This window comes from Moschus berezovskii, chromosome 17 (genome assembly GCF_049115385.1).
Source record: "Moschus berezovskii isolate FMDL1 chromosome 17, NW_MosBer_1.0, whole genome shotgun sequence".
NCBI lineage: Eukaryota > Metazoa > Chordata > Mammalia > Artiodactyla > Moschidae > Moschus > Moschus berezovskii.
The window spans coordinates 5,696,467-5,722,943 of record NC_142476.1 but is presented as its reverse complement, the minus strand read 5'-3'; the positions used below and the strand labels follow the sequence as shown (position 1 = coordinate 5,722,943).

The following is a 26,477-nucleotide window of genomic DNA, read 5'->3' as shown; positions in this document are numbered from 1 at the left end:
AATCATTCCCTTCTCTAGGGCATCTTCCCAACCCAGGGATAAAACCTGGGTCTTCTGCATTGCAGGCAGATTCTTTACCATCTGAACCACCAGGGAAGTCCAGAGAGTAAGTATAGTATGCTATAGTTTGAGTTTTAAAAATATATTTATATAGTATCTACATTTGCAACAGTAGTTACCTCTTGGGAGAGGAACTAAGTGACTGGGAGAAAGGAAGTAGGAGGAAGACTTAGTTTTCCCTTTCATACCTTTTGCACTATTTGAATTTTGCACCACAGTCCTATACTACTTACTTTAGAAATAAAGAACTAATGAATAGTTTTTAAAAGGATATGCTCTATGACCTTCACCTGACAGAATGCCCCTCCTTGATTACTTCTATTTAGCCAGGTTTCACTCTTTCTTCAAGATGTTAATTCCCAATTCCCTTTTTGGACAACTCCAGCTCAACTACTCTCTCATAGGATCTCCTTTGCTAGAAATTATTGTACGTGGCAAATCACCACACATTGCTTTGTTACAGCACTTAAGTAGTATCGGCTATTTTATATTAAACTTTTCACTTTGTATTTTCATTTCTGTTTCACTGAGCCTTTTAGGGATTGCATGGGGATCTTAAAGAATGATCAGTGGAGAATACGTGAGCAAATAAAAGGGAGGGAGAACATGAGAAGGAATGGGAATATCCTCCTTAGGGGCAGACTTCACATGCATTTACCAGGTAGAGATTCATGTGAAGCAATGACCCCTTTTCATATAATGCCAAGAGCCCCTGATTGAAAAGTGAAAGTCGCTCAGTTGTGTTAACTCTTTGTAGCCCCATGAACTATACAGTCCATGGAGTGGGTAGCCTATCTCTTCTTCAGGGGATTTTCCTGACCCAGGAATCGAACCAGGGTCTCCTGCATTGCAGGCAGATTTTTTACTAACTGAGCTATCAGGCCCCAAAACTCCTGATTCGGTAAAGCCTTCCCATTTCATATGAAATTCATCCAATTATCACAACATCGCTTAGTCACAAGTGCTAAGAGCACTTATACAAGGAGTGAGAGGTTGGGAGACAAAAGCTAACATTTCTGAAGCAAAACTCACGAAATTTTAGAGGGCATAAGGATCGACTAGCCCAAACCCTTACTTCATTGATCTCAAGGCAAGGCACTGGGGAAGTTCAGACTCAGTCTCAAGTCACCTCTTAAATTTAGTTGAGGACCTACACTATTCAGCCTGTTGGAAAAGATATCTGGCCTGGATAGAATATTGGGGCTTTACACAGCAAGAACGGAGAAGGCAATGGCAAGCCACTCCAGTACTCTTGCCTAGGAAATCCCATGGATGGAGGAGCCTGGTGGGCTGCAGTCCGTGGGGTCGCTAAGGGTCGGACACGACTGAGTGACTTCACTTTCACTTTCACACATTGGAGAAGGAAATGGCAACCCACTCCAGCGTTCTTGCCTGGAGAATCCCAGGGATGGGGGAGCCTGGTGGGCTTCTGTCTATGGGGTCACACAGAGTCGGACACGACTGAAGTGACTTAGCAGCAGCAGCAGCAACACAGCAAGAAAGATAGGAGGAATCTGTGTCTGGAGAAGAGGAGAAAGAAAGCAGGAAGAGAAAAAGAGGTGGCTGTCAAATTCTGTGTTCTTCCTAATTGTGTCCTGAGCTCTGTGACAGTCTGTGTCATTAGAAGTCTTCCATGTTAGCAGAAGGCAAGTTAAGATAATCAGAACTGGCTCCATATTAGCAGAAGGCAAGTGAAGATAATCAAAACTGGGTTGGAAGGCTACTAACCTCAACTTCCCCTTACCCAGCTCCATCTCTCTACTTCAAGAGACCAGGTGAACTTCAGCTTATGGCTCTTTAACGACCCATACACACACACACCACCCCCAACTTTCTACACCTTAAGAGGAAAGTCAAAAGGAGAATGCAATGCAAATACAGGAGTTTTCCTATTTCCATGAAATTTTCAGCCGGTTCCCCAGTATCTACTGTATCGGAAAGCGAGAGCCATTTAGGGTAGCCATGGATATAGTACTAGCCTCAGTCTTGTTTCCTTCCTTTCCTTTGCTATTAAAATCTTTCGCTCTGATTTCAGTAAGGCACTCCCCTTCTGCAGGAGTCCGGGTTCTGCAGAAGCTGTCTCACTCTAGAGGCACTTTTGTAGGAAGGAGGAACATGTTTTTAAACCAGGGAGAGCGTGAGAACTCTGGGGGAGACTGGGGGAGAATTACACCGTGTGTGTGTGTGTGTATGTGTGCGCGCGGGGGGGCGGGTTGGTCGCCTCCACAGTCTACAGGTTTCGGCGTTCGGCCCTGGCGCAGACTACAAGTCCCAGAAGCGCCCGCAGTGACCCAGTGCGCCGCCAATCCTTCCCCTCACTCTCCCAGACAGTTGAGATAAAGGTTCCGTTCAGGGCTGCGGGTTGGTTTGTTTTGAACGGCGGTGACGGAGGCTGGTAGCCCGGCCGACTGCAGGCGGGGGCGTCAGGAGGCGGATTCCTGCCGTCTTAAGCACGGGGGCGCGGGAGGAGGGGCGCCGGGCCTGAGGGCCGGGGACCGAGCGGCGGAGACGGAGCAGACTGAGGCGATGGAGGGCGACGGGGTGCCGTGGGGCTGCGAGTCGGAGTCGGGTCCCGGCCCGGGAGGCGGCGGAGTGATCCGCGAGCTGTGCCGGGGCTTTGGTCGCTACCGCCGCTACCTGGGGCGGCTGCGGCAGAACCTGCGCGACACGCAGAAGTTCTTCCGCGACCTCAGGGGCTCGCAGCCCCGCGGCCGTCCCTCCTCCCCTGCGGAGGGCGGCGAGGCCGGGCGCGGCCCTGCCGGCGACGTCGCCGCGACCGGGCTGCCGGCGGGTAAGGAGGGCGCGCGGTGACGGAGAGGGGGACCCGGAGAAGCAGGCCGGGAGGGGCGGAGAGTGGGAGGACGGCGGCGTGGCGGGCCCGGGCCCGCAGACCGGCTCTCTGAGGCGCCGTGGGAGGGTGTCTCGGGGGGAGGGGCGCCGGGGGCGAGGGGCCCGAGGCGGGGGTTTCAGGGCCGGGGGCCCGCGTTCGGAGGCTGCAGAGGCGGCGCCTAGGAAAGTTACTCTGAGTTCGGAGGTGAGCACTTGTGCTTCGAGTCCCAGTTCAGGGATGGTAGAGTGTGGGGGTGGGCGCAGGATGGGCGGTAGGCAGGGACCCTCAGGACCCCAGGAGGCCAGGGGACTGTAGTGGAGGTTGTGTGTGTCTGCTGTGTGTGCGTGTGTGTGTGTGCATGCTTGATTTTGTATGTGAAATATACATCAATCATGAGGCAACTCTGAAGAAGTAAGGAATATAACTAAATGGGGCTGGAATTGCTAAAGGAAAAGATGTCTTATATCTGCCACGGTGTTTCCAGAGATGGCGGTTTGCGCTGATGGTAAAGTTAGAGAGGGGAAGGATGTCTTTATTTTTTTGTCTTGAAACTTGACTTGATTCTGGCATGCATGTGTTGGAGACCTTAAAGCACTTAAAATCGTGCAGCGTCTTTGATCTTGCCTAATTTCTTGCTTCCTCTTAAACTGCTGTTGGTGGGAACAGGAGGGTTTGTTAACCACTTGGTCTAATTAGGAAATAACAGGTCGGATGGGAGAAAGGACTGGCGTCCCATGCGGTTAGATACCTTGGGATAACACAGCAAAGAGTCAGTGGATTTCACTCAGTGATTCTCCAACGAAAATGTGTCCTAAAACTAAAGTAAAAAATATCTATCCCACAGATTGACTAGGTCTAGTGGGTGGCTCCTAAGAATCTAAATGCAAGCCATCCCAAAGGGATTCTGATGCAGATGGGCCACAAACACACTTTCAGAAACACTAATTTAGAGGCTGACAGCAAATTTGAACATGAAGTGTAGAATGCGTTGAATTCTTAAACTGTTCAGAGTTTCTGTATCAGGCCCTGTATTTCCAGAGTTGCATGTTTACTATCCTAAATTTGTCTGAGACTCCAAAAATGGTGATAAAAATAAGATTCTGGTTGATGATAGTTCACTTAATCGGCTTGGATGTAAATAAAAGCTTTTATTTATCTCATAGGATACGTCGGAGGAGAGGGATGACTAGCTTTTCTGAAGTTGTGGTTTTGACATCTGCCCAGATGTTTGCTGTTGTAAAATGGACCCATAGAGGGGATTGATTTCTGTGAAGCTATTGAAAAACTGATTTGTGTGAGAAGGGTGGATGTTTTCAGAGATGAGCCCCAGAATGTGTACTTTGACTCTCTTCCTCAGTAGTGCTTTCCAGCAGCTTTCCCTGCTCAGTTTTTCTTATATCTTATCTTTCAGTTCAGTTCAGTTCAGTCGCTCAGTCGTGTCCGACTCTTTGCGACCCCATAACAACCCTCTATTGCTGTAATTTTACAGCAGCTGTTTATTTTAGAATTACTATTGAAAAAAAAAAGTAGATTCATCTCAGAGAGATGGAGGTTTTCAAGGCACATTGGTTGGCTCTTGTTTTTATTCTTTAAACGCCAACTTGAGAAAGGCAAATGCACCTTTGTATTTTGCCTCATTGGCTTTTCTAGTTGACTGCATCATGAACTCATCTTTGCGTATTTAACTCTGTACACACTCTGGAGTCTGTTCATCCAAAGTAAAAAGTAGGGGAGGGTACAGATGACAGGACTGGGAGCCTTTTGATTTTGTTCCATAAAGTGCTTCTGTTACTTCAGAGTGGAGAGTTTTATTTTTGGAGGTGAAAAGGAGAAATTAAAGAGGTGACATCTACTATGTGTATTTTGGGGGATCTGATTTTCCCAGCTGTTTAAGTGATTGTGTTAGAAAGTAGAAACCATTCCTTAAATGACAACTAGTTCTTATTCTATCCCTTTACAGACCATCTCTTTACAAGGTCAAGTTCATTCAAAGATTCTCAACTTTCTTCTGTGAATATTGGCTTCTGATTAATAGGAACTTGAAATGTCAAGGAGAGGAACACTCCTTGCTTAACCTTATAAACCTCCTGAAGGTTTTAATCATTGTTTCAGAATGGAAGTGTCTTCTTGATTGAAATGTAGTATGGTATTTGAGCAGTTGAAGATCAGAGACTAACTAAATTTTCATTATTTCACTTTTAACCACAAAAGAGATGGGGAGAACCCCCTAAATAATGCTTCCTTCTTAATTTTGACAGTTTTTAATTCACTGGGGCAGTGTAAAGAGCATATAATGTGTATGTACTTGATGTTTTAGAAGTTAAAAAGTAGGTGGAATAAAACTCTGAAATGAGAGTTGCTTAGCCTGTACAGGAAAAACTGAACTGTAAATTGCTTTGATTCTTTTCCTCCTTAAAAAGGAAAAAAGCTTTATTTTTTATTTATTTATTTTTGGCTGCACTGAGTCCTCACTGCGATGCCTGGACTTCTCATTGTGGTGGCGTCTTGTGTTGTGGAGCGCGGGCTCTGGGGCACTCGGGCTTCAGTGGTTGCAGCACATGGGCTCAGTTGGGATGCACGGGCTTAGTTGTCTCATGGTGTGTGGAGCCTTTCCAGACCAAGAATTGAACACTAGCATTGGCAGGTGGATTCTTAACCACTGGACCAGCAGGGAATTCCCAGCTCCTATGTTTCTTCCCAAATCATTGGCCTTCTTTTCATTTACCTATGGGGGCTGAAGGCCTGTCTGTTGATTTACCTCTGTCACAGGGGGTTCAGAGGTAGTGAGATGAAGGCTTTGAGCACTTCTGAAGATGGGAATACCAGACCACCTGACCTGCCTCTTGAGAAACCTGTGTGCAGTTCAGGAAGCAACAGTCAGAAATGTACATGGAACAACAGACTGGTTCCAAATAGGAAAAGGAGTACGTCAAGGCTGTATATTGTCACCTTGCTTATTTAACTTCTATGCAGAGTACATCATGAGGAACGCTGGGCTGGAAGAAGCACAAGCTGGAATCAAGATTGCTGGGAGAAATATCAATAACCTCAGATATGCAGATGACACTACCCTTATGGCAGAAAGTGAAGAGGAACTCAAAAACCTCTTGATGAAAGTGAAAGAGGAGAGTGAAAAGGTTGGCTTGAAGCTCAACATTCAGAAAACAAAGATCATGGCATCTGGTCCCCTCACTTCATGGGAAATAGATGGAAAAACAGTGGAAACAGTGTCAGACTTTATTTTTTTGGGCTCCAAAATCACTGCGGATGCTGATTGCAGCCAGGAAATTAAAAGACACTTACTCCTTGGAAGGAAAGTTATGACCAACCTAGAGAGCATCTTAAAAAGCAGAGACGTTACTTTGCCAACCAAGGTCCGTCTAGTCAAGGCTATGGTTTTTCCCGTGGTCATGTATGGATGTTGGATGTGAGAGTTGAACTGTGAAGAAGGCTGATCGCTGAAGAATTGATGCTTTTGCACTGTGGTGTTGGAGAAGACTCTTGAGTGTCCCTTGTACTGCAAGCAGATCCAACCAGTCCATTTTAAAGGAGATCAATCCTGGGTGTTCATTGGAAGGACTGATGCTAAAGCTGAAACTGCAATACTTTGGCCACCTCATGCGACGAGTTGACTCACTGGAAAAGACTCTGATGCTGGGTAAGGTTGGGGGTGGGAGGAGAAGGGGACGACAGAGAATGAGATGGCTGGATGGCATCACCGACTCTGTGGACATGAGTTTGAGTGAACTCCGGGAGTTGGTGATGGACAGGGAGGCCTGGCGTGCTGTGATTCATGGGGTCGCGCAAAGTCGGACACTACTGAGCGACTGAACTGAACTGAACTGAACTGAAGATAGGGAGAGTGGAGTATTACAAAGTAGCAGAGGGAGAAGTATTTTTCTTATTTTCTGGTCCAGTAGAGTTCCAAGCTGTTGCAGTGTATTGTAAACCTCTCGATTTTCAGAAGTTGCAATGACTGGAATATATTTAGTTGGAATGCTCTAGTCTGTGCTGTATCCTTTCCTCCTGGTTCTGGTCCTTACTGAGGGACCTTACTGTGATTTGCCACAGTTTCCTCATCTGAACGCGGGGATTATAATAATAGTAGTTGCCTCTGGGGTTTTTGGGAGTTAATATATGTGCTTAGAACAGTGCCTGGTAAGGTGCTGTGTAAGTATTAGCTATTAAAGATGGGCACAATGAGGGAGAGAAATGGTGTGGACCTAACAGAAACAGAAGATATTAAGAAGAGGTGGCAAGAATACACAGAAGAACTATTCAAAACAGATCTTCATGACCCAGATAACCATGATGATGTGATCACTCACCTAGAGCCAGACATCCTGGAATGTGAAGTCAAGTGGGTCTTAGGAAACATCACTATGAACAAAGCTAGTGGAGTTGATGGAATTCCAGTTGAGCTATTTCAAATCCTAAAAGATGATGCTGTGAAAGTGCTGCACTCAATATGCCGGCAAATTTGGAAACGTCAGCAGTGGCCACAGGACTGGAAAAGGTCATTCCAATCCCAAAGAAAGGCAGTGCCAAAGAATGTTCAAACTACCACACAGTTGCACTCATCTCACAGGCTAGCAAAGTAATGCTTAAAATTCTCCAAGCCAGGCTTCAGCAATATGTGAATTGTGAACTTCCAGATGTTTAAGCTGGATTTAGAAAAGGCAGAGGAACCAGAGATCAAATTGCCAATATTCTTTGGATCATAGAAAAAGCAAAAGAGTTCCAGAAAAACACCTACTTCTGCTTTATTGGTTATGCCAAAACTTTTGTGCAGTTCATAACAAACTGTGGAAAATTCTGAAAGCGATGGGAATACCTGCCTCCTGAGAAATCTGTAAGCAGGTCAGGAAACAACAGTTAGAACTGGACATGGAACAACAGACTAGTTCCAAATTGGGAAATAAGTATGTCAAGGCTGTATATTGTCACCCTGCTTATTTAACTTATATGCAGAGTACATCATGAGAAACGCTGGGCTGGAGGAAGCACAAGCTGGAATCAAGATTGCTGGGAGAAATATTAATAACCTCAATACGCAGATGACACCACCCTTATGGAAGAAAGTGAAGAGGAACTAAAGAGCCTCTTGATGAAAGTGAAAGAGGAGGGTGAAAAAACTGGCTTGAAGCTCAACATTCCGAAAACTAAGATCATGGCATCCAGTCCCATCACTTCATGGAAAATAGATGGGGAAACAATGGAAACAGTGACAGACTATTTTCTTGGACTCCAAAATCACTGCAGATGGTGACTGCAGCCATGAAATTAAAAGACGCTTGCTCCTTGGAAGAAAAGCTATGACCAACCTAGACAGCATATTAAAAAGCAGAGATATTACTTTGCCGACAAAGGTCCATCTTGTCAAAGCCATGGTTTTTCCAGTAGTCATGTACAGACGTGAAAGTTGGACCATAAAGGCTTAGCACCAAATAATTGATGATTTTGAATTGTGGTGCTGGAGAAGACTCTTGAGAGTCCCTTGGACTGCAAGGAGATCCATCAAGTTAGTCCTAAAGGAAATCAGTCCTGAATATTCATTGAAAGGACTGATGCTGAAGCTGAAACTCCAGTACTTTGGCCACCTGATGCAAAGAACTGACTCACTGGAAAAGACCCTGATGCTGGGAAAAATTGAAGGCAGGAGGAAAAGGGGTCGACAGAGGATGAGATGATTGGATGGCATCAGCGACTCAGTGGACATGAGTTTGAGCAAGCCTGGGGAGTTGGTGCTGGACAGGGAAGCCTGGCGTGGTGCTGTCCATGGGATCACAAAGAGTCAGACATGACTAATGCAACTGAAGTGAACTGATTATTAGTCAATAAACATTTGAGTATCTGGTATGGGGGATAAAGAGTCAAATAAAAACACTGGCCTTGGCCTTGGATTAGTGGAGATCAGTCTTCCCATTCTGTATTTTTCTGTTAAGAAAGATAAAAATTATAATTATCAATACTGTGCACCTGTTTGTTTATATTGAATGAGGACAAAGAGGACTAAAAAAATCTGAACTTGTCTCTCTAGAAATGTATAATGTTATCTCAACCATAGACATGTGCAACATATAAAGTAGAAAAATAGCAGAAAGCTAAGCTAGGAGGGATTGGGGGCAGGAGGAGACAGGGACGACAGAGAATGAGATGGCTGGATGGCATCACCGACTCTATGGACATGAGTTTGAGTGAACTCCAGGAGTTGGTGATGGACAGGGAGGCCTGGCGTGCTGTGATTCATGGGGTCGCAAAGAGTCGGACACGACTGAGCAACTGAGCTGAACTGAAAGTTAGATTATAAGCCTTTTAAGTGAGTTACAAGTCTTAGGCTGTTATAGCTTTTTGCCTTTGGTTCGTGAACAGCTTTGTGTCTCCAGCATCCTTCACCCTCCTTTGGTCACATCTGGTGTAAACTGGCTGCCAGAATTAAAAGAGAAGAAAAGCCTGGTGTACCTATTGCTTTAACAAAGGCTTTTCTTAAGAAACAAAGTTGTTTCTAGTAATTTGTACTAATCTATTTGGAAGAGCTGCCTCAGCATTTCAACATAAGCTTTGCAGAGGTGTTGCTGTAAATGTGATTCTTAGTTATATTACTTTTATTACCTTGAATGAACAAAACCCCATTTCCCCAAGTATATCTAAAACTTTCACTTTCTTTGTTTTATTCTGGCATGGAGGCAATATATAGTAGTCAAAAGTTTCAACCACTGTTGTTTTTCTATTTAACAAATGGGGGGAAAAAAAAGTAGTCAGTTGGGACTTCACTGGTGGTCCAGTGGTTGGGCTTCCTCCATTTCAATGCAGGGGGTAGGGGTTAGATCCCTGGTTGGGAACTAAGATCCCATATGCCATGTGGCAGCACCAAAAATAAAAAAAAGGTAGTCAAAAGCAAGCACAGGCATTTGAATCAGATCCGAGTTCCTCTTCTAGTTCAGCTTTTTATTAACTGTGGGACCTAGGGCAAATTACTTAACCGATCACGGGCTTCCCTGGTGGCTCAGATGGTAAAGAATCTGTCTGAAATGTGGGAGACCTGTGTTCCTGGGTCAGGAAGATCCCCTGGAGAAGAAAATGTTAACCCACTTCAGTATCCTTGCCTGGAGAATCCGCATAGACAGAGGAGCATGGTGGGCGCTACAGTCCATGGGGTCGAAAAGAGTGGGACATGACTGAGTGACTAAGCATAGCACTTAACTTACTGGATTTTTGGTTTCTTGATATGTCAGATGGGAGTAATACAGAATGCCACGTCTATTTGAAACATCCAGAACAAGAAAATTTGTAAAGACAGAAAGTAGATTAATGATTTTGCCGGGCGATGAGGAGTAACTGCTAATGGGTATGGGATTACTTTCTCGAGAATAAAAATGTTTTGGTCATGATTGTACAACTTTGTGAATATGCTAAAAACCACTAAATTGTATGGTTTAACAGGGTGAATTTTATGGTGTGTAAATTTTATCTAAATAAATAGAATGGGAATGATAATGTCTACCTCACAAAGTTGTGACATTTAGAGATCATATAAAGCACATAGCACAGGCGTATAGTACTAAATACATGTGATGTTTGGGGGGGTGTGTGTGTGTGTGTGTGCGCGTGCGTACTTGGTGAACATTAGATTAGGAAGTTGACACATGGGGATTGAGGGAAGAATAAGAGGAACAGAAGGATGGAATGAGGGACAGAACAATTTTGAGCTGAAGCCAGATTTAGGCCCAGGTCTCTAAGCTCCCAGTTCAGTTCTGCAACTCTTCCCTTGTTCTTTCCTGCTCTGCCCATGAGACTATAAAATGTACCCTTGCATTGGAGAGATTTTGTTACAAGTGAGTCATAACCCAGGCTCTGTAGCTTGCCATGAAAGGGTATTTTACTTCAGTGGGAGATTTTATCTGATTGAGTATAGTGTGACAGTACCTACTCAAGCTTCTTATTCCAGTTTCCAGTCACTTCTTTTCCCCTTCCTAATCTTCCTTTGCTAGGATAATGTATTTTCCATGAAATGGGGTCAGTCAGTTCAGTTCAGTTCAGTCGCTCAGTCGTGTCCGACTCTCCGCGACCCCATGAATCACAGCACGCCAGGCCTCCCTGTCCATCACCAACTCCCGGAGTACACTCAAACTCATGTCCACAGAGTCGGTGATGCCATCCAGCCATCTCATTCTCCGTCGTCCCCTTCTCCTCCCGCCCCCAACCTTTCCCAGCATCAGAGTCTTTTCCAGTGAAATGGGGTAGCCCACCACTAAAAAGGCTTGGATAATTCTGCCTGCTCTTGAAAGAAAAGACGTTATTACCTTTAAGATGGTTATCATTTGCAACATGCTTAGTTTAGTCTTAAAAGTCATTTCTGATTTCAGTATGGTTAGTTCTTCAGCCTTGTGAGTAGCACTTAAAGAAAGCATGGATTTAAAATAAAAATCAGTTCTGGTTTTTAAATTTTGTTTTGCTCTGTCCACTTTCCAGCATCAGCATTTATTTCTCCATGCCTCTCTGTCTCACTAGGTTAAGGCAACAAAGAATCTTCCTGCAATAAATGCACTTCTCAAAAGCAATCTTTTGAAAATAAAGCCTCAAAAAATAAGTATTGAAGTAAATTTCACCTTCAACCTATGGCTCAGTTCCTATAGGCTCTAGACATATAGATCATGCTTGTGTTTATTTATTTGTATGATAACTATGAATATATTTGTCTTATCTCATCTGCTAGATCGTGAATTCTTAATGGTAAAGATGTGTTTTATTCATCTTTGTATCCCTGCAATGCCTACTGTAGTACATAACAGACGGATTAGTATCTGTTAAATCGTTTCCATGTCTGGTAGATTATTGGAATGATGTGTTTTTCCATTTCAGAAGGACATTTTTCCTCCATGAAAGATACACTATTTTGTATATTTGCCCACATTTTCCTGTCTGGGTCCCTAAAAAAAAGCAATAATAAGTATTTGATAGATGACTAGTTAGGCTCAAGCTGCCAGTATCCCAAAGAAAGTTTCATGTCCCTAATTTTGCATGCAATATCAGAGCTTCACCATGATATAGGAAATAAATCCTTAATGTTCATTCACTCGGCAGATCTTTATTAACGCCTAACTCTGTACTGGGTTCAGGACACTAAGTAGTGAAGCACTGTCCAATTAATTGATATTTTTAAAGTTGAGGTTATGAAAGAAAGAAGGGTTAGCGTTTCATTGTGTACCTTCTGAAGGATTTCTTACACATTGGGGTTTCCCGCTTAACCATTAGTCTTCGAGGGCATAGGATAAGGCATATGAGAAGTTCTAAGATTAAATGGTATTGACAAAAACAGGAGTTGAGATGCTTCATTAACTTTCTGACAGTACAGGAGAATTAGCCCCAGTGTATCTTTGATGGAATAACTATAATTGTCTTGTTTGCATGGTTCAAAAGAAGAATGCCTTCATTACTCACAGGGGAGCCAATGTGAAGAGTGTGAGATGTGTGGGTGGATGTGGTTTTTCCTCTAACAGTTTTAAGATCTGAGGTGAACTTGCTGTTTACTTCTTGTAGGAAAATATTTCACCTCCAGGGATGGTCCAGGGATTAATTCATATTACTAACAAGAGTGGAGAGTCCTTGTGAAAGATACAGCTTTTCTTTCATGACTCAGATGTCTGGAGTCTCCTGTAGGATTTTTATCTAAGCGTAGGCCACCCCGTGCTTGAAAATTGACTGCATTCTTTGCCAAGTGGGGAGTCCGGTGATCTTGGGGGTCTTGGAACTTGATGCTGTAGCAGAACAGATGTAGCAGTGACTGAGAAATGTGCTGCCTTGCTTAAATCAGCCTCTCTGAGAAAGTCTCCTCCTCATATTCCTCCAAAAGATGGAAGGCAGGAGGAGAAGGGGACAACAGGATGGGATGGTTGGATGGCATCACCAACTCGACGGACATGAGTTTGAGAAAGCTCTGGGATTTGGTGATGGACAGGGAAGCCTGGCGTGCTGCAGTCCATGGGGTCGCAAAGCACGACTGAGCAACTGGACTGCACTGAATATTCCTCCAGAGGCCATACAAAAACTCTATGAAGGAAAATTGGTCAAAGCATGGGAACTCTGAATTCCCCATGGGCCCTGGTTGAATTGCACCGTCATGTGCGGTACCTTCTTCTGTGGTGTTTAGTAGACAATGTGAGTGGTTTGGATGTATCCCTAGCCTGGGGGTGCCATGTGGTTGTCGGAACCTTTTGACCACAAGCCTTTGAAGTTGGGCTTTATAATGTGTTTCTGTTCCCTGGGGTGGTGTTCTCTGGGCAGGAAGACGGGAAGTAGAACTTGAGGAATTGTTTTGCTTTGCACTTGTTTTATATAAGGCATCAAAACTATCCCAAAGAATAATGAAGCTTATGTATTCATAAAAGCCTTTGATTGTTGAAAAAAAAAACTCTTAAAAAATGCTTTTGTCACTTTTATTTTACTCAGATGTAAAAAAAGGTCTAATTTTAGCTTCATCAGATTAAAACTTGAGTATGTTATTTATGCCAGACAGTTTTTACCCTTTCTGGGTCATATAATGGAAGAGAATTACATTTCCCAGGATTGTTTTGGTGAAGCCAAATTTTCCAAACTAGACAGACTTAAGTAAGGCCGTATGATAAAAGCAACTAGGTAATGAGACTAATTTGAATAAAAGCTTTGTGTTTATTTGGGCTTCTCTGGTGGCTCAGAGGTTAAAGCATTTGCCTGCAATGCGGGAGACCTGGGTTCTATCCCTGGGTCGGGAAGATCCCCTGGAGAAGGAAATGGCAACCCACTCCAGTATTCTTGCCTGGAGAATCCCATGGATGGAGGAGCCTGATAGGCTATACAGTCCACGGTCGCAAAGAGTCGGACACGACTGAGCGACTTCACTTTCACTTTGTGTTTATTCAAATTAGAGGGAGAGTCACTGAACGAATATGGAGGTTACTTTTTAGGAATATTTTATATGATATACTCTACCAATAACTTTGAATGGGGGCTTCCCTTGTAGCTCAAGATGGTAGAGAATTTGTCTGCAATGCAGGAGACCCGGGTTTGATCCCTGGGTTGGGGGGATCCTCTGGAGAAGAGAATGGCTACCCTCTGCAGTATTCTCGCCTGGAGAATTCCATGAACAGAGGAGCCTGGTGGGCTACAATCCATGGGGTCGCAAAGAGTCAGACACGACTGAGCGACTAACACATACGTAACTTTTAATATTATGGAGATATGTAGGGGCAAGGAAGGAAGAACATGGGGGAAAACAGCTAGTAGGAGAGAAGTCATTCTTTTGGCATGTAAGAATCCCCCTGGGAAGACCTATTTCAGTTTCTCCTGATTGAAGAATTGTGCTCCTCTGCTGGCTCTTACTCCATGAAGAGAAGTGGAAAAATTCTGCTACTGCAACTTGGAAACATGGCTTGTTAGTCTAGGATAAAAGTAGTCTGTTGGCATATGATACTGAGGAGGCCTGAGCTGCAGTGGAGGTGTGTTCCCTACTGCTGAGTAATCAGAAGGCCACTGCAGGCAGTGCAAGCTCGAGCTGCTTCTGGAGGCTTCTTGTTCAACGAACTAGGTGGTTATAGGTTCAGTTCAGTTCAGTTGCTCAGTCGTGTCCGACTCTTTGCGACACCATGAATCACAGCACGCCAGGCCTCCCTGTCCATCACCAACTCCCGGAGTTCACTCATACTCATGTCCATCGAGTCGGTGATGCCATCCAGGCGTCTCATTCTCTGTCGTCCCCTTCTCCTCCCACCCCCAATCCCTCCTAGCATCAGAGTGTTTTCCAGTGAGTAAACTCGTCGCATGAGGTGGCCAAAGTATTGGAGTTTCAGCTTTAGCATCAGTCCTTCCAATGAACACCCAGGATTGATCTCCTTTAGAATGGACTGGTTGGATCTGCTTGCAGTACAAGGGACTCTCAAGAGTCTTCTCCAGCACCATAGTTCAAAGGCATCGATTCTTCGGTGATCAGCTTTCTTCACAGTCCAACTCTCACATCCATATATGACCACTGGAAAAACCATAGCCTTGACTAGACGGACCTTTGTTGGCAAAGTAACGTCTCTGCTTTTTAAGATGCTCTCTAGGTTGGTCATAACTTTCCTTCCAAGGAGTAAGCGTCTTTTAATTTCATGGCTGCAATCAGCATCTGCAGTGATTTTGGAGCCCCATAAAATAAAGTCTGACACTGTTCCCACTGTTTCCCCATCTATTTCCCATGAAGTGATGGGACCAGATGCCATGATCTTTGTTTTCTGAATGTTGAGCTTCAAGCCAACCTTTTCACTCTCCTCTTTCACTTTCATCAAGAGGTTTTTGAGTTCCTCTTCACTTTTTGCCATAAGGGTGGTGTCATCTGCATATCTGAGGTTATTGATATTTCTCCCAGCAATCTTGATTCCAGCTTGTGCTTCTTCCAGCCCAGCGTTCCTCATGATGTACTCTGCAATATTGCATAGGAACCTGGAATGTTAGGTCCATGAATCAAGGCAAATTGGAAGTGGTCAAACAGGAGATGGCAAGAGTGAACGTAGACATTCTAGGAATCAGTGAACTAAAATGGACTGGAATGGGTGAATTTAACTCAGATGACCATTATATCTACTACTGTGGGCAGGAAGCCCTTAGAAGAAATGGAATAGCCATCATGGTCAACAAAAGAGTCTGAAATGCAGTACTTGGATGCAGTCTTAAAAACAACAGAATGATTTCTGTTCATTTCCAAGGCAAACCATTCAATATTACAGTAATCCAAGCCTATGCCCCAACCAGTAATGCTGAAGAAGCCGAAGTTGATCGGTTCTATGAAGACCTAGAAGACCTTTTAGAACTAACACCCAAAAAAGATGTCCTTTTCATTATAAGGGACTGGAATGCAAAAGTAGGAAGTCAAGAAACACCTGGAGTAACAGGCAAGTTTGGCCTTGGAGTACGGAATGAAGCAGGGCAAAGGCTAATAGAGTTTTGCCAAGAGAACGCACTGGTCATAGCAAACACCCTCTTCCAACAACACAAGAGAAGACTCTACACATGGACATCACCAGATGGTCAACACCGAAATCAGATTGCTTATATTCTTTGCAGCCAAAGATGGAGAAGCTGTATACAGTTAGCAAAAACAAGACCAGGAGCTGACTGTGGCTCAGATCATGAACTCCTTATTGCCAAATTCAGACTTAAATTGAAGAAAGTAGGGAAAACCACTAGACCATTCAGATATGACCTAAGTCAAATCCTTTATGATTATACAGTGGAAGTGAGAAATAGATTTAAGGGACTAGATCTGATAGAGTGCCTGATGAACTCTGGATGGAGGTTTGTGACATTGTACAGGAGACAGGGACCAAGACCATCCCCATGGAAAAGAAATGCAAAAAAGCAAAATGGCCGTCTGAGGAGGCCTTACAAATAGCTGTGAAAAGAAGAGAAGCTAAAAGCAAAGGAGAAGAAGAAAAATATAAACATCTGAATGCAGAGTTCCAAAGAATAGCAAGGAGAGATAAGAAAGCCTTCCTCAGCGATCAATGCAAAGAAATAGAGAAAAACAACAGAATAGGAAAAACAAGAGATCTCTTCAAGAAAATTAGAGAAACTAAGGGAACATTTCATGCAAAGATGGGCTCGAAAAAGGTTATAGGTTACCTTCATCAAAGTGGGCTTCCCTGGTAGCTCAGATGGTAGAGTGTGTGCCTGCAGTGTGGGAGACCTGAGTTCGATCCCCAGGTCGGGAAGATCCCCTGGAGAAGGAAATGGCAACCCACTCCAGTACTCTTGCCTGGAAAATTCCATGGATGGAGGAGGAGCCTGGTGGGCTTCAGTCCATGGAGTCGCAAAGAGCTGGACACGACTGAGCAACTTCAGTGGTTCATCACGGTATCCTGTCTTGGAGTGGGTATTTTGTCTAACCCTGCTTAGTCTTAAAGACTTGGGTTCAAAATCTGATCCTGAACTACTTACTTAGATGAGTGCCTTGGACTTCCCAGACTCAGAACTGGCATCAGTAAACTATCCCTGGAAGATTGAGGAGACAGAAAGTAATGTACAGGGCAGAAGTGGGGACAGTGAAGAAACTTCTTGTTTAAATTCTACTGTTCCTGTATATAATATTCTTTCTCCCTGCTGGATTTTTTTTTTTTTTTTTTTTGATGAGTAGAATTCTGTTTCTTAATCTCTTTTCTGTGTGAGATATATTTTGCTGGTTCTCCTTTTGGCTTATTTTTACATTGTTTTGGAATAATTTCACGTTTCTGTAAGCACCACCAGCACTGCTACACAGGACTCTCATGCCCGTGCCATGCAGGCTCCCCAGTTGCTAAGAGTTCACTGCATTTGCCCCACCACCCAGTCTCTGTTTCTCTCATATGTATATATGTTTGTGAGCCTTGTGAAAAGGAGCTCTCGATAGGCAGATAGCTCTTACCTCCTCTGAACACTTCCAGCATAACAGGGATGTGCTTTTACACATTAGCATTTTCTGTTGCTCAGCCGCTTGGTTGTGTCCCACTCTTTGCGACCCCATGGACTGAAGCACTCCAAGCTTCCGTGTCCTTCAGTAATTCCCAGAGTTAGCTCAGACTCACGTCCATTGAGTCGATGAAGCTATCCAGCTGTCTCATCTTCTCTCACCCCCTTCTCCTCCTGCCCTCAACCTTTCCCAGCATCAGGGTCTTTTCCAATGAGTCGGCTTTTCGCATCAGGTAGCCAGAGTATTGGAGCTTCAGCTTCAGCGTCAGTCCTTCCAATGAATATTCAGGATTGATTTCCTTTAGGATTGACTGGTTTGATCTTGCTGTCCAAGGGACTCTCAAGTCTTCTCCAACACAATTCAAAAGCATCAGTTCTTCAGCATTCAGCCTTCTTTATGGTCCAACTCTCACATCTGTACATGACCACTGGAAAAACCATAGCTATGACTATATGGACCTTTGTCAGCAAAGTGATATCTCTGCTTTTTAATACTCTCTCTAGGTTAGTCATAGCTTTCCTTCCAGGAAGCAAATGTCCTTTAATTTCACGGCTGCAGTTACCATCTGCAGTGATTTTAGAGCCCACAAAAAAATCTGTCACTGCTTGCATTTTTTCCCCATCTGTTTGCTGTGAAGTGATGGAACCAGATGCCATGATCTTTGCTTTTTGAAAGTTGAGTTTTAAGCCAACTTTTTCACTCTCTTCGTTCACCTTCATCAAGAGGCTCTTTAGTTCCTCTTCATATGGTATCATCTGCATATTTGAGGTTGTTGATATTTCTCCCAGCTTTTCCAGTTTGTGATTCATTGAACCTGGCGTTTTGCATGATGTACTCTGCATATAAGTTAAATAAGCAGGGTGACAATACACAGCCTTGTCATACTCCTTTCATAATTTTGAACAAGTCTTTCCTTCCATGTCCTATTCTAACTGTTGGTTCCTGACCTGCAGACAGTTTTCTCAGGAAACAGATAAGATTGTCTGTTATTCCCATCTCTTCAAGAATTTTCCACAGTTTGTTGTGATCCACATAGTCAGAGGCTTTCACTGTGATCCAACGAATGTTGCTAATTTGATCTCTGGTTCCTCTGCTTTTTCTAAATCCAGCTTATATGTCTGGAAGTTTTCGGTTCATGTGCTGCTGAAGCCTACCTTGAAGGATTTTGAGCATAACCTTACATTTCAGCGTGCAGCTCCCTAAATCAAGAAATCAACAATGAGTCAGTACTACCATTCAGTCTACAGACCCCATTTAAGTTTTGCCAACTTCTCCAATAATGTCTTTTTCATTTTTATCCAGGACCCTGTCCAGGAGCACGTTGTGTTTAGTTGTTAATGTCTCTTCAGACTCACTTACTGTGAACAGTCTTTCGGCCTTTCCGTGGCATTTATATCTTTGACAGGTTTAAAGAGCAGGCTTTACATTCTATAGGATGACCCTTAGCCTGGATTGAGCTGTTTCCTCGTGAGTAAACTCAGGTCATGAGCTCTCAGCAGGATCAGGCACAGAAATGATGTGATGTACAGTCATTACCAGGGGTACATGATGTCTGTCATCCACCGTTTTTAGGTGTTAAACTTGATAGCTGGCCATGTCAGTGCCCTTTACATTTCTTTACCTTCAAGTCACTGTTCTTCCTTTTCCAGTTGATTAGTCTTTTGTGGGAAGGTGTTCTCAGATATCAGTGATAATCTTGTCCTGAAGATACCTCCTACCACTGGACCTAATGTCCATTGACAACACCCACCTGCCTCAATTGAAGTAAATGGCAATCCACTCCAGTATTCTTGCCTGGAAAATCCCGTGGAGAGAGGAGCCTGTTGAGCTGCAGTCCCCGGGGTTGCACAGAGTTGGACACGACTGAGCACAGGCACACACACCTGCCTCAGTGGTGGTTTCTCTAACCTGTGTTTCTTCTATATGTCTTAGTGTTTGGGATCGAAGAGCTTTCCTTTTCCACTGTTTGTTTATTGTTTATACCAATGTGGACTTCTGAGTTTTTTCGGTGGACTTTAATTTCTTATTATTTAAAAATGTTTTCATGCTTAAATTGTCCCCAGTCTGGTCAGTAAGCCCTGCTTTGGGCTGGTTCCTTTAACACATTGCCACCATTGGATCATTCTTAATGGTTAGTAACTGAAAGATGCTGTCTTCCCTCAGTGAAGCATGGGGTTGGCTTCCTGAAGAGCTGCTTCTGCCTCTGCATCCCATGAATCACAGCTTCAGCTGCCATTCTGTTCCCTCTGCAGCGTGGCTAGCCTCAGGAGCAGTTTCTCCTGGAATGGAACTTGTCAGCAGGCTGCTTAGTGCGGTCTCTTGGCTTCATGTAGCTCCCAGGAGATGCAAGTCTTCAGCTGGGCGGTGAGGGGTGTTGTGTCCATCTTTCCAGGTGCAGTCCAGTCTGCTTTTCCAACACTATTCAGGATCTTCAGTGGCCACCAGGTGGGATGACTTGATGGTATTTCTGCTTGCTTGACTCTCAGCTGCCAAGAGCTTTGGCTACTTGAGCACGTTTCCATTGCTCATCTTCAGAAACCATCCCTTTCAAGCAAAATGCCGTGTATTACTTGATCCTGACAATTCTGAAACCCAGACTACCTAGCATATGTTTTCCTTAAATGGGAATACCTCCTCTATAATTCAGAATCCTTTAAATTTAGCTGAAGGTCAGAGAGCTTGTTTGGAAATGATAAATGTTTCTTGGCAGAATTATTTCTCTCTCAACTCTTGGGGTTTTTTGTAGCTCAGTATTTTGAAGCTTGTGGTAGAATTGACTGTAGAAGAAGGACCGATTCATTTCTCAACTTAGGATTTGTGCTTTACTCTTGGTGCATGTAGTTAATAAGAAATAAAACATCACTACTTATTTGTGGAAATGCAAATTTGTGTCACTGATTATTTCAGTGACTTATAAAATCTTTTGTATTTCAGTCACTTACAGAGAGGACTTCAAGTTCAGTATTAAAGGTGACATAAAAAAAATTTGACCAAAGGAGGGAAATCCTTGGATATCAGGAACAAGTATTGCAGTAGTAACTCTGCTGAGACCTGAATTGACGCTGAAGCCCTGGCAACCTTAGGAGTTGCGAGAATAGGAAGCAAAGATAGAGTTCCACTGCATTCAGTCTGTACGGCGCCTCCCCTCTTTGGCAGTGGACTGTGCCTTACTCTGGCCTTCACTCGTATCTGATTGGGGTAGAAAACAGGCACGAAGGAGAGTGTGTTGCTCCAAATCCACTACAGTAAGTCCCCTCCCTACACATTCTGTTCCGAGAATGTGTTCCTAAGTCCAGTTTATTTGTAAGTCCAACAGAGTTAGCCTAGGTACCTAACTAACACAATTGGCTGTATAGTGCTTTAATGCATCTTTGTAATACTTTTCACACAATACATAAAGAACAAACACAAAAAATAAGTCATTTTTGACAATTAAAAAAGTTTTATTAATATATATTCATTTCGCATATAGTCGAAATAAAATCTTTTGCAATTCATTGTGTAGATTAAAATGCAGATTTCAGGCTCTCAGAACCATGTGACTTAATGACGATTATGATTTCTGTGATTTACAAGACAGAGGCTAATCATTTAGTAAGCATGGATGTACATTAATTACAAGTAGAAAAGTCATTTTTAATGTGACAGTACAGTATATTGAAAAGTATGGTACAGCAGCTGGCATACAGGGGCTGGCATCGAGTGAGCAGGCGGAAAGAGTTGCTGCCTGGAGGAGGGTGGAGATGGTAGAGCTGAAGGACCGTCAGCGACAGGAGACGGAGGGCAAGCTGCAGTTTCACGCACGCCTGACGACTGGCACAGCTTCTGGTTTCCTGCTGGATTCTATTCGGTCTGCCCTCTTGAAAAAAGCGACCCAGTGATGTCTGCATAGTCGCTCTCCTTTCTTTTCTCATAGATGACACAGTAGCAGTGGTTTGCGTTCTGAAGGGCTACTGCAGTCTTCGTGTACCGATATGTTCGGTTCCCGTGCCTCACGAACTGACCGTGCCTCCTCAGACAGAACTAACGTATGTGACTGGACATGTTATCTTTGACAGTTTGCAACTTCACGGTTTTTATGTAGGGGATTTGCTGTACTCCAAAAACAATTTAAACAAAGTATCTCCCCTAATGGGTCACTAGATACGTCAGTTGTTGCTGGCACTACTTCCCGCCCACTCTACCTTAACTTCAGCCCAGAGGGTAACTCAGACTGATGGGAGGAATAAAAAAGCTTCTCAGAAAAGTACCTACTTTTTTTTTTAAGAAAAGGGACTCTGAGAGCTCTTAGATAGAATAACAACATTTTAAAAAAGCATTCACCACCTACTGGTAATGCTGTCTTTTTCCCCTGGGTTTACTCCTCATGGTCTTGGGCAGGTTTCATAAGGAGTCTCTCAGTCTGTTTTTAATTGGGGTCCTGCAACTGCTAATTAAAAACAGACTTGAGAGACTCCTTATGAAACCTGCCCAAGACCATGAGGAGTAAACCCAGGGGAAAAAGACAGCGCTGCAGTCCGTGGGGTCGCTGAGGGTCGGACACGACTGAGCGACTTCACTTTCGCTTTTCACTTTCACACATTGGAGAAGGAAATGGCAGCCCACTCCAGTGTTCTTGCCTGGAGAATCCCAGGGACGGGGGAGCCTGGTGGGCTGCTGTCTGTGGGGTCACACAGAGTCGGACACGACTGAAGCGACGCAGCAGCAGCAGCACCTGCAGCAGCAGCAACTGCTAAGTTGTGTTTGGCCCCACACTGGGAGAAAGTGTGGTGTAGGGGAGGGAAAGTTTCTCCTCTACCCTCTTATCTCCACCTGGCCCTAAATTAAACTGACGTTGAACAGATAAGCTTCCCTGGTGGCTCGGAGGTTAAAGCGCCTGCCTCCAATGCTGGAGACCCGGGTTCGATCCCTGGGTTGGGAAGATCCCCTGGAGAAGGAAATGGCAACCCACTCCAGTATTCTTGCCTGGAGAATCCCATGGACGGAGAAGCCTGGTAGGCTACAGTCCACGGGGTCGCATAGAGTCGGACACGACTGAGCAACGGAACGGAACGGACGGAAACAGATAAGCAGGAGAAGAGTGTAAGTACATCGTTAAATTTTATCTGTACACTGGAGTCCTCAGAAAAGAACGAAGACCCAAAGAAACAGAGTTGTGCTTTTATGTACTGAATTGGACAAAGAGAAGTAAATTACGAGAAGGTGATAAGACAAAGGGGCTTGGGCTCGGGCAGTTAATGGTGGGAAAGTAACTAGGAAGACACTGGTTAGTTTAAAGGCTTATTTGTACAGATTTTTCTTGACCTCCACTCTGGTAATAAGAATGTTGCTTTCCTCTGTTACAGGGAGGACATCTTCCCAGTGAGGGTTTTATTTCTTGCTTTCAGGAAGATAGAAGGGAGGTCAGAGTGCCCTTCTCATACCTGCTGTTTGTTCAGTGCCTTTAGCTCAAAATCATCCTTATGCCAAAGAGGCCTTTTGGGAGATGGTATATTCTACCACCCTTCAGGGACATTGTTTACCATGAGGTATTCACCTGGACCCCTGAGACCTAAAAACAGCTCCTGCTCCACCCTAAATAAATAGAGAAACATGGCTTCTTTTTTGTTCTGTTTTGCTTTTTAAGTTACTGCTTCCTCTTCTGTAAATGAGGATAATAATAGTTTGTGTCTGGTAGGATTGTGAGCATTAAATGAGCTGAGGCAAATAAAGTGATGTACTTAGAAAGGGCTCAGTAATATTATTGTGGGGGAGGAAAAATAATTTTCCCTCTACCCTTCTAGGTTTTTGTCTTTTATAAAAAGACTAATGAGGGAAAAACGACAGATGTGTACAAATGGGAGCTACCCGGGAAAAACTAAGTAACTCCAAAATGGCGCAAGCCAATACCTTTACCTCTGGCTAAAGATAAAACACACTGGGGTGGGGTGAGGTGGGGGGAGTCAGTTATGGGTGGTTATCAGGAAAAGCACAATAAACAAGGGTAAGGTTGTTAAACATTTTAAAGTGGTTGCCTTCTGCATTGATAAGAGTTTCTAGACTTTTCGAGTCCTCCTCCTATTCCTGAAACTGGAGGAATATACCCTTACAAATGGACATTTCCCTTTTAAGTGTAAATGTCTCTTAGAAAAAGTAACTTCTCAGTTTTCCAAGCTTCACCTGTGTCTGCTGTTTCTTAAAAATAACCTCAAAGTAGTCAGTATGTCAAAGAGGCATATTTTGGGATGTTATATTTTGTTCCCCTTCAGTATCTGAAACATATAAACAAAATGCATTGCTGTTTAGCTGCTCCTTCTTGTATTTCAAAGATTTGTTTAGAAGTAACCCAAACCAAGAGAATCTGTATTTAAGAATCATAAAGGAAAAAAAAAATGTTTTGGCTTATAAGACAGTTTGCTTTGAATTTTCCTGCAGTCAGGGTTGGCAGGGTTAACGTGTTCCAGCTGAGAGCTGTGCTGTTACCTTCTGGCAGTCCCATATGCAGATACTGTTATATTAATTACAATAGAAAACCTGATTAACTCAAAAGTCCTTAACTGTCAGTTGAAGCAGCTGCTTTGGCTCTGAAACAGGTTTTCTGCCTCCTTCCTCTGTCATTCTCCCATTTTTTCATCTCTTCTTTAGAGAACTGCTGAGACTGCCCAGGAGGCCCTCAGAGCCCCCGACTTGCACCGTCACCTTTTGATCTGCAGCTGTAGCAGTTCAGGGGAGTTCTCCTAATTAATTTCACGTATAATTGAAAAACAACCAGACCAACCTCCTAGCCCCCTCAGTTATTTTTCTTTCAGCAGTTAAAACCTGATGGAATCCTGGAATTTTAGATGAGATCGGGCGCGTTCAGGGTGGTATGGCCGTAGACAGAATCCTGGAATTTTAGAACTGGAAAGGATGTTCCGTTCTGTTCCGTCGCTCAGTCGTGTCCGACTCTCTGCGACCCCGTGGACTGTAGCCTACCAGGCTTCTCCGTCCATGGGATTCTCCAGGCAAGAATACTGGAGTGGGTTACCATTTCCTTCTCCAGGGGATCTTCCCGACCCAGGGATCGAACCCAGATCTCCTGCATTGGAGGCAGACGCTTTAACCTCTGAGCCACCAGGGAAGCCCGGAAAGGATGTTAAAGATGATCTAATCCAGCTCCCTAGTTCACAGATGAGAAATCCGAGACTGAGAGAAACAAGTGGATTGCCAGAGTCTCAGGGCCAGTCAGCGGTGAGGCCCTGGTCAGAGCGCCGCCCTGGTCGGTGGTCTGCCCACCGCCCTGCTGTGCTCCACCCTCAGCAGACCGTTTGCCCAGGGGAGCGAGGAGTGGGACCGTCTCGTTTCAGCTTCATGTTTCTCCATGCTCGTTCAAACCTTGTAGACACATTGAAGCACAATGAAGAAAACTAAAGATTAGTGGGAGAAGCATCGAGCTTGGATATTGAAAACCAGATGGAGATATCCATATTGAAGACCTTTTCTCTGTGCAGTAAGTTGCACAGACAACCCTAGCAAAGCGCCTGGAAATGAAAATTTGAACTGGACTCACTGTCAGCCCCTTCTTCCATTGCACTGGCCTACGGTTGTTTGACTCCAGCAAGTTTATTTATAGTGGCTGTTTCTGTCACTGCAGAGATGGGGGTGTGATACTTTGGGTCAGATGAATAATGGGTGTGTCTGCGGTGGTTTTGGCCAGTGCCACATGGTTTACTGGTTTTCCTATAGTCTCAGAGGTGTTGAGATCTCTCCCTTTGGTCCTGAAAAATGGTTGGTTAGTTTTTGTTCTCTGTCACCGACTCTCCTGGCAGCAGCAGTAGTCACAGAACTCATTTAGACTCACTGTTTTTATTGTGGACCAGCTTTTGTTACGGGCCCTATGAAGGGTGTCGGTATGAGCTTAATAGACAGCCACCTGAGCTCTGAGGAGGACTGGGAGGAGAGAAAGATCGGAAGTATAGGTGAGAGCGGATCTAGCAGGAGCCCTCATGCTCAGGCAGAGCCTGGTTGGTAAATCCTGCAGCTGAATGGGGAGGTTCTGTTCTCTTGTCTACCTCTGCTCACCATTTTGAGATGAAGGGCATTTTTAGGAATGACGGTTGCTCCTGTCCTATTCGGGGTTCTGGACTGTTCATTGTATTACTGGATTTTCCTGGGTACTTAGTAGAGCCACTTATGGCTTTCTGTAGACAGTTCTCAATGAGCAAGCAAACAACAACAAAATCACTATTTTTTAGTCATTGTGTTGGGTGTTGAGGATACAGAGAGAAATATGATGGTTCTTCCTGCCTTTGATAATTATAAACATACCACTAGAATAGTCTGAAGAGGTGAGCAAGATTTGCCATCCCCAAGTGTGTCTCTTTGGTATGAGAATTAGTTTAGGCTTAATTGTTTTAAAGAAACAAAAAGCTCAGCAAGAGTTTTTATCTTCCTCACCTTAACTGCCTAAATGAATTTATATAGAGGGCCTATCATCAGAGCTAGCTACAGTGTAGTATGAACTAGGTGTAATAGTTGGGGGTCAAAATCTTCTCTATGTCCAGTTGTTTCTGGATGGCCCAGCAGACATTTGTTTACCAAACATTTACCCTCTTCATTCTTCTGTGAATTGCCTTGTTTCCCTTTGGAGACCCAGCCCCCTGCCTCCTCTCTGTAGTCCAGGATAACGTATGTATCTCATTTACCCTGTCTTTTCAATCTCTCATGTTCAGATTCCTCATGTGTATGCAGTTAAATTTCATTTTCTACTGTTAATATTTCTCATGTCAATTTAATTCTTAGACCCAACCAGAGGAAACTAAAAGGCTAGAGAAAAATTGTTTTCCTCCCTGACAACGGTAGTAAAAGCTCTTTAGTTGTTAGTGAGGTATGGAGGGACGCAGGACTCCCTACTTGCTGAGTGGTCACACACGTAAGGGGCTGTGTCTCCTTGCTTTTAGTTTGTAAGTCAGAAATTAGACCAGTTGTCTGGTGTTTTTCCCTCGTGCTTAATAAATGCCTTGCATAGAGTTGGGCCCTCAGATAACGTTTTGCTTTCTTATCTCTTTCCCAGGAGAATAGATTTCCATGTTTCAGTGTCTGGTATTGCTGGTGGGCGTGTGCTGACCAGGTGATGTACTTAACAGGCAGACATGAAAGGAAGAGCTTAAT

General features: G+C 44.0%; 1 protein-coding gene across 2 annotated transcripts in view; it reads left to right on the top strand.

The window, feature by feature from the left end:
• The first annotated feature begins 2,418 nt into the window (after positions 1-2,418).
• Positions 2,419-26,477, top strand: part of DSTYK (dual serine/threonine and tyrosine protein kinase) — a 66,044-nt gene continuing 41,985 nt past the window's right edge. For both annotated transcript variants that reach the window (XR_008685131.2, XM_055420045.2), the window contains exon 1: positions 2,419-2,851. Coding sequence is in view for 1 of the 2 variants with exons in the window: in XM_055420045.2 (XP_055276020.1) it covers positions 2,587-2,851 (265 nt within the window). In the remaining variant the exon portion in view is untranslated. The remainder of the gene's footprint in view (positions 2,852-26,477) is intronic.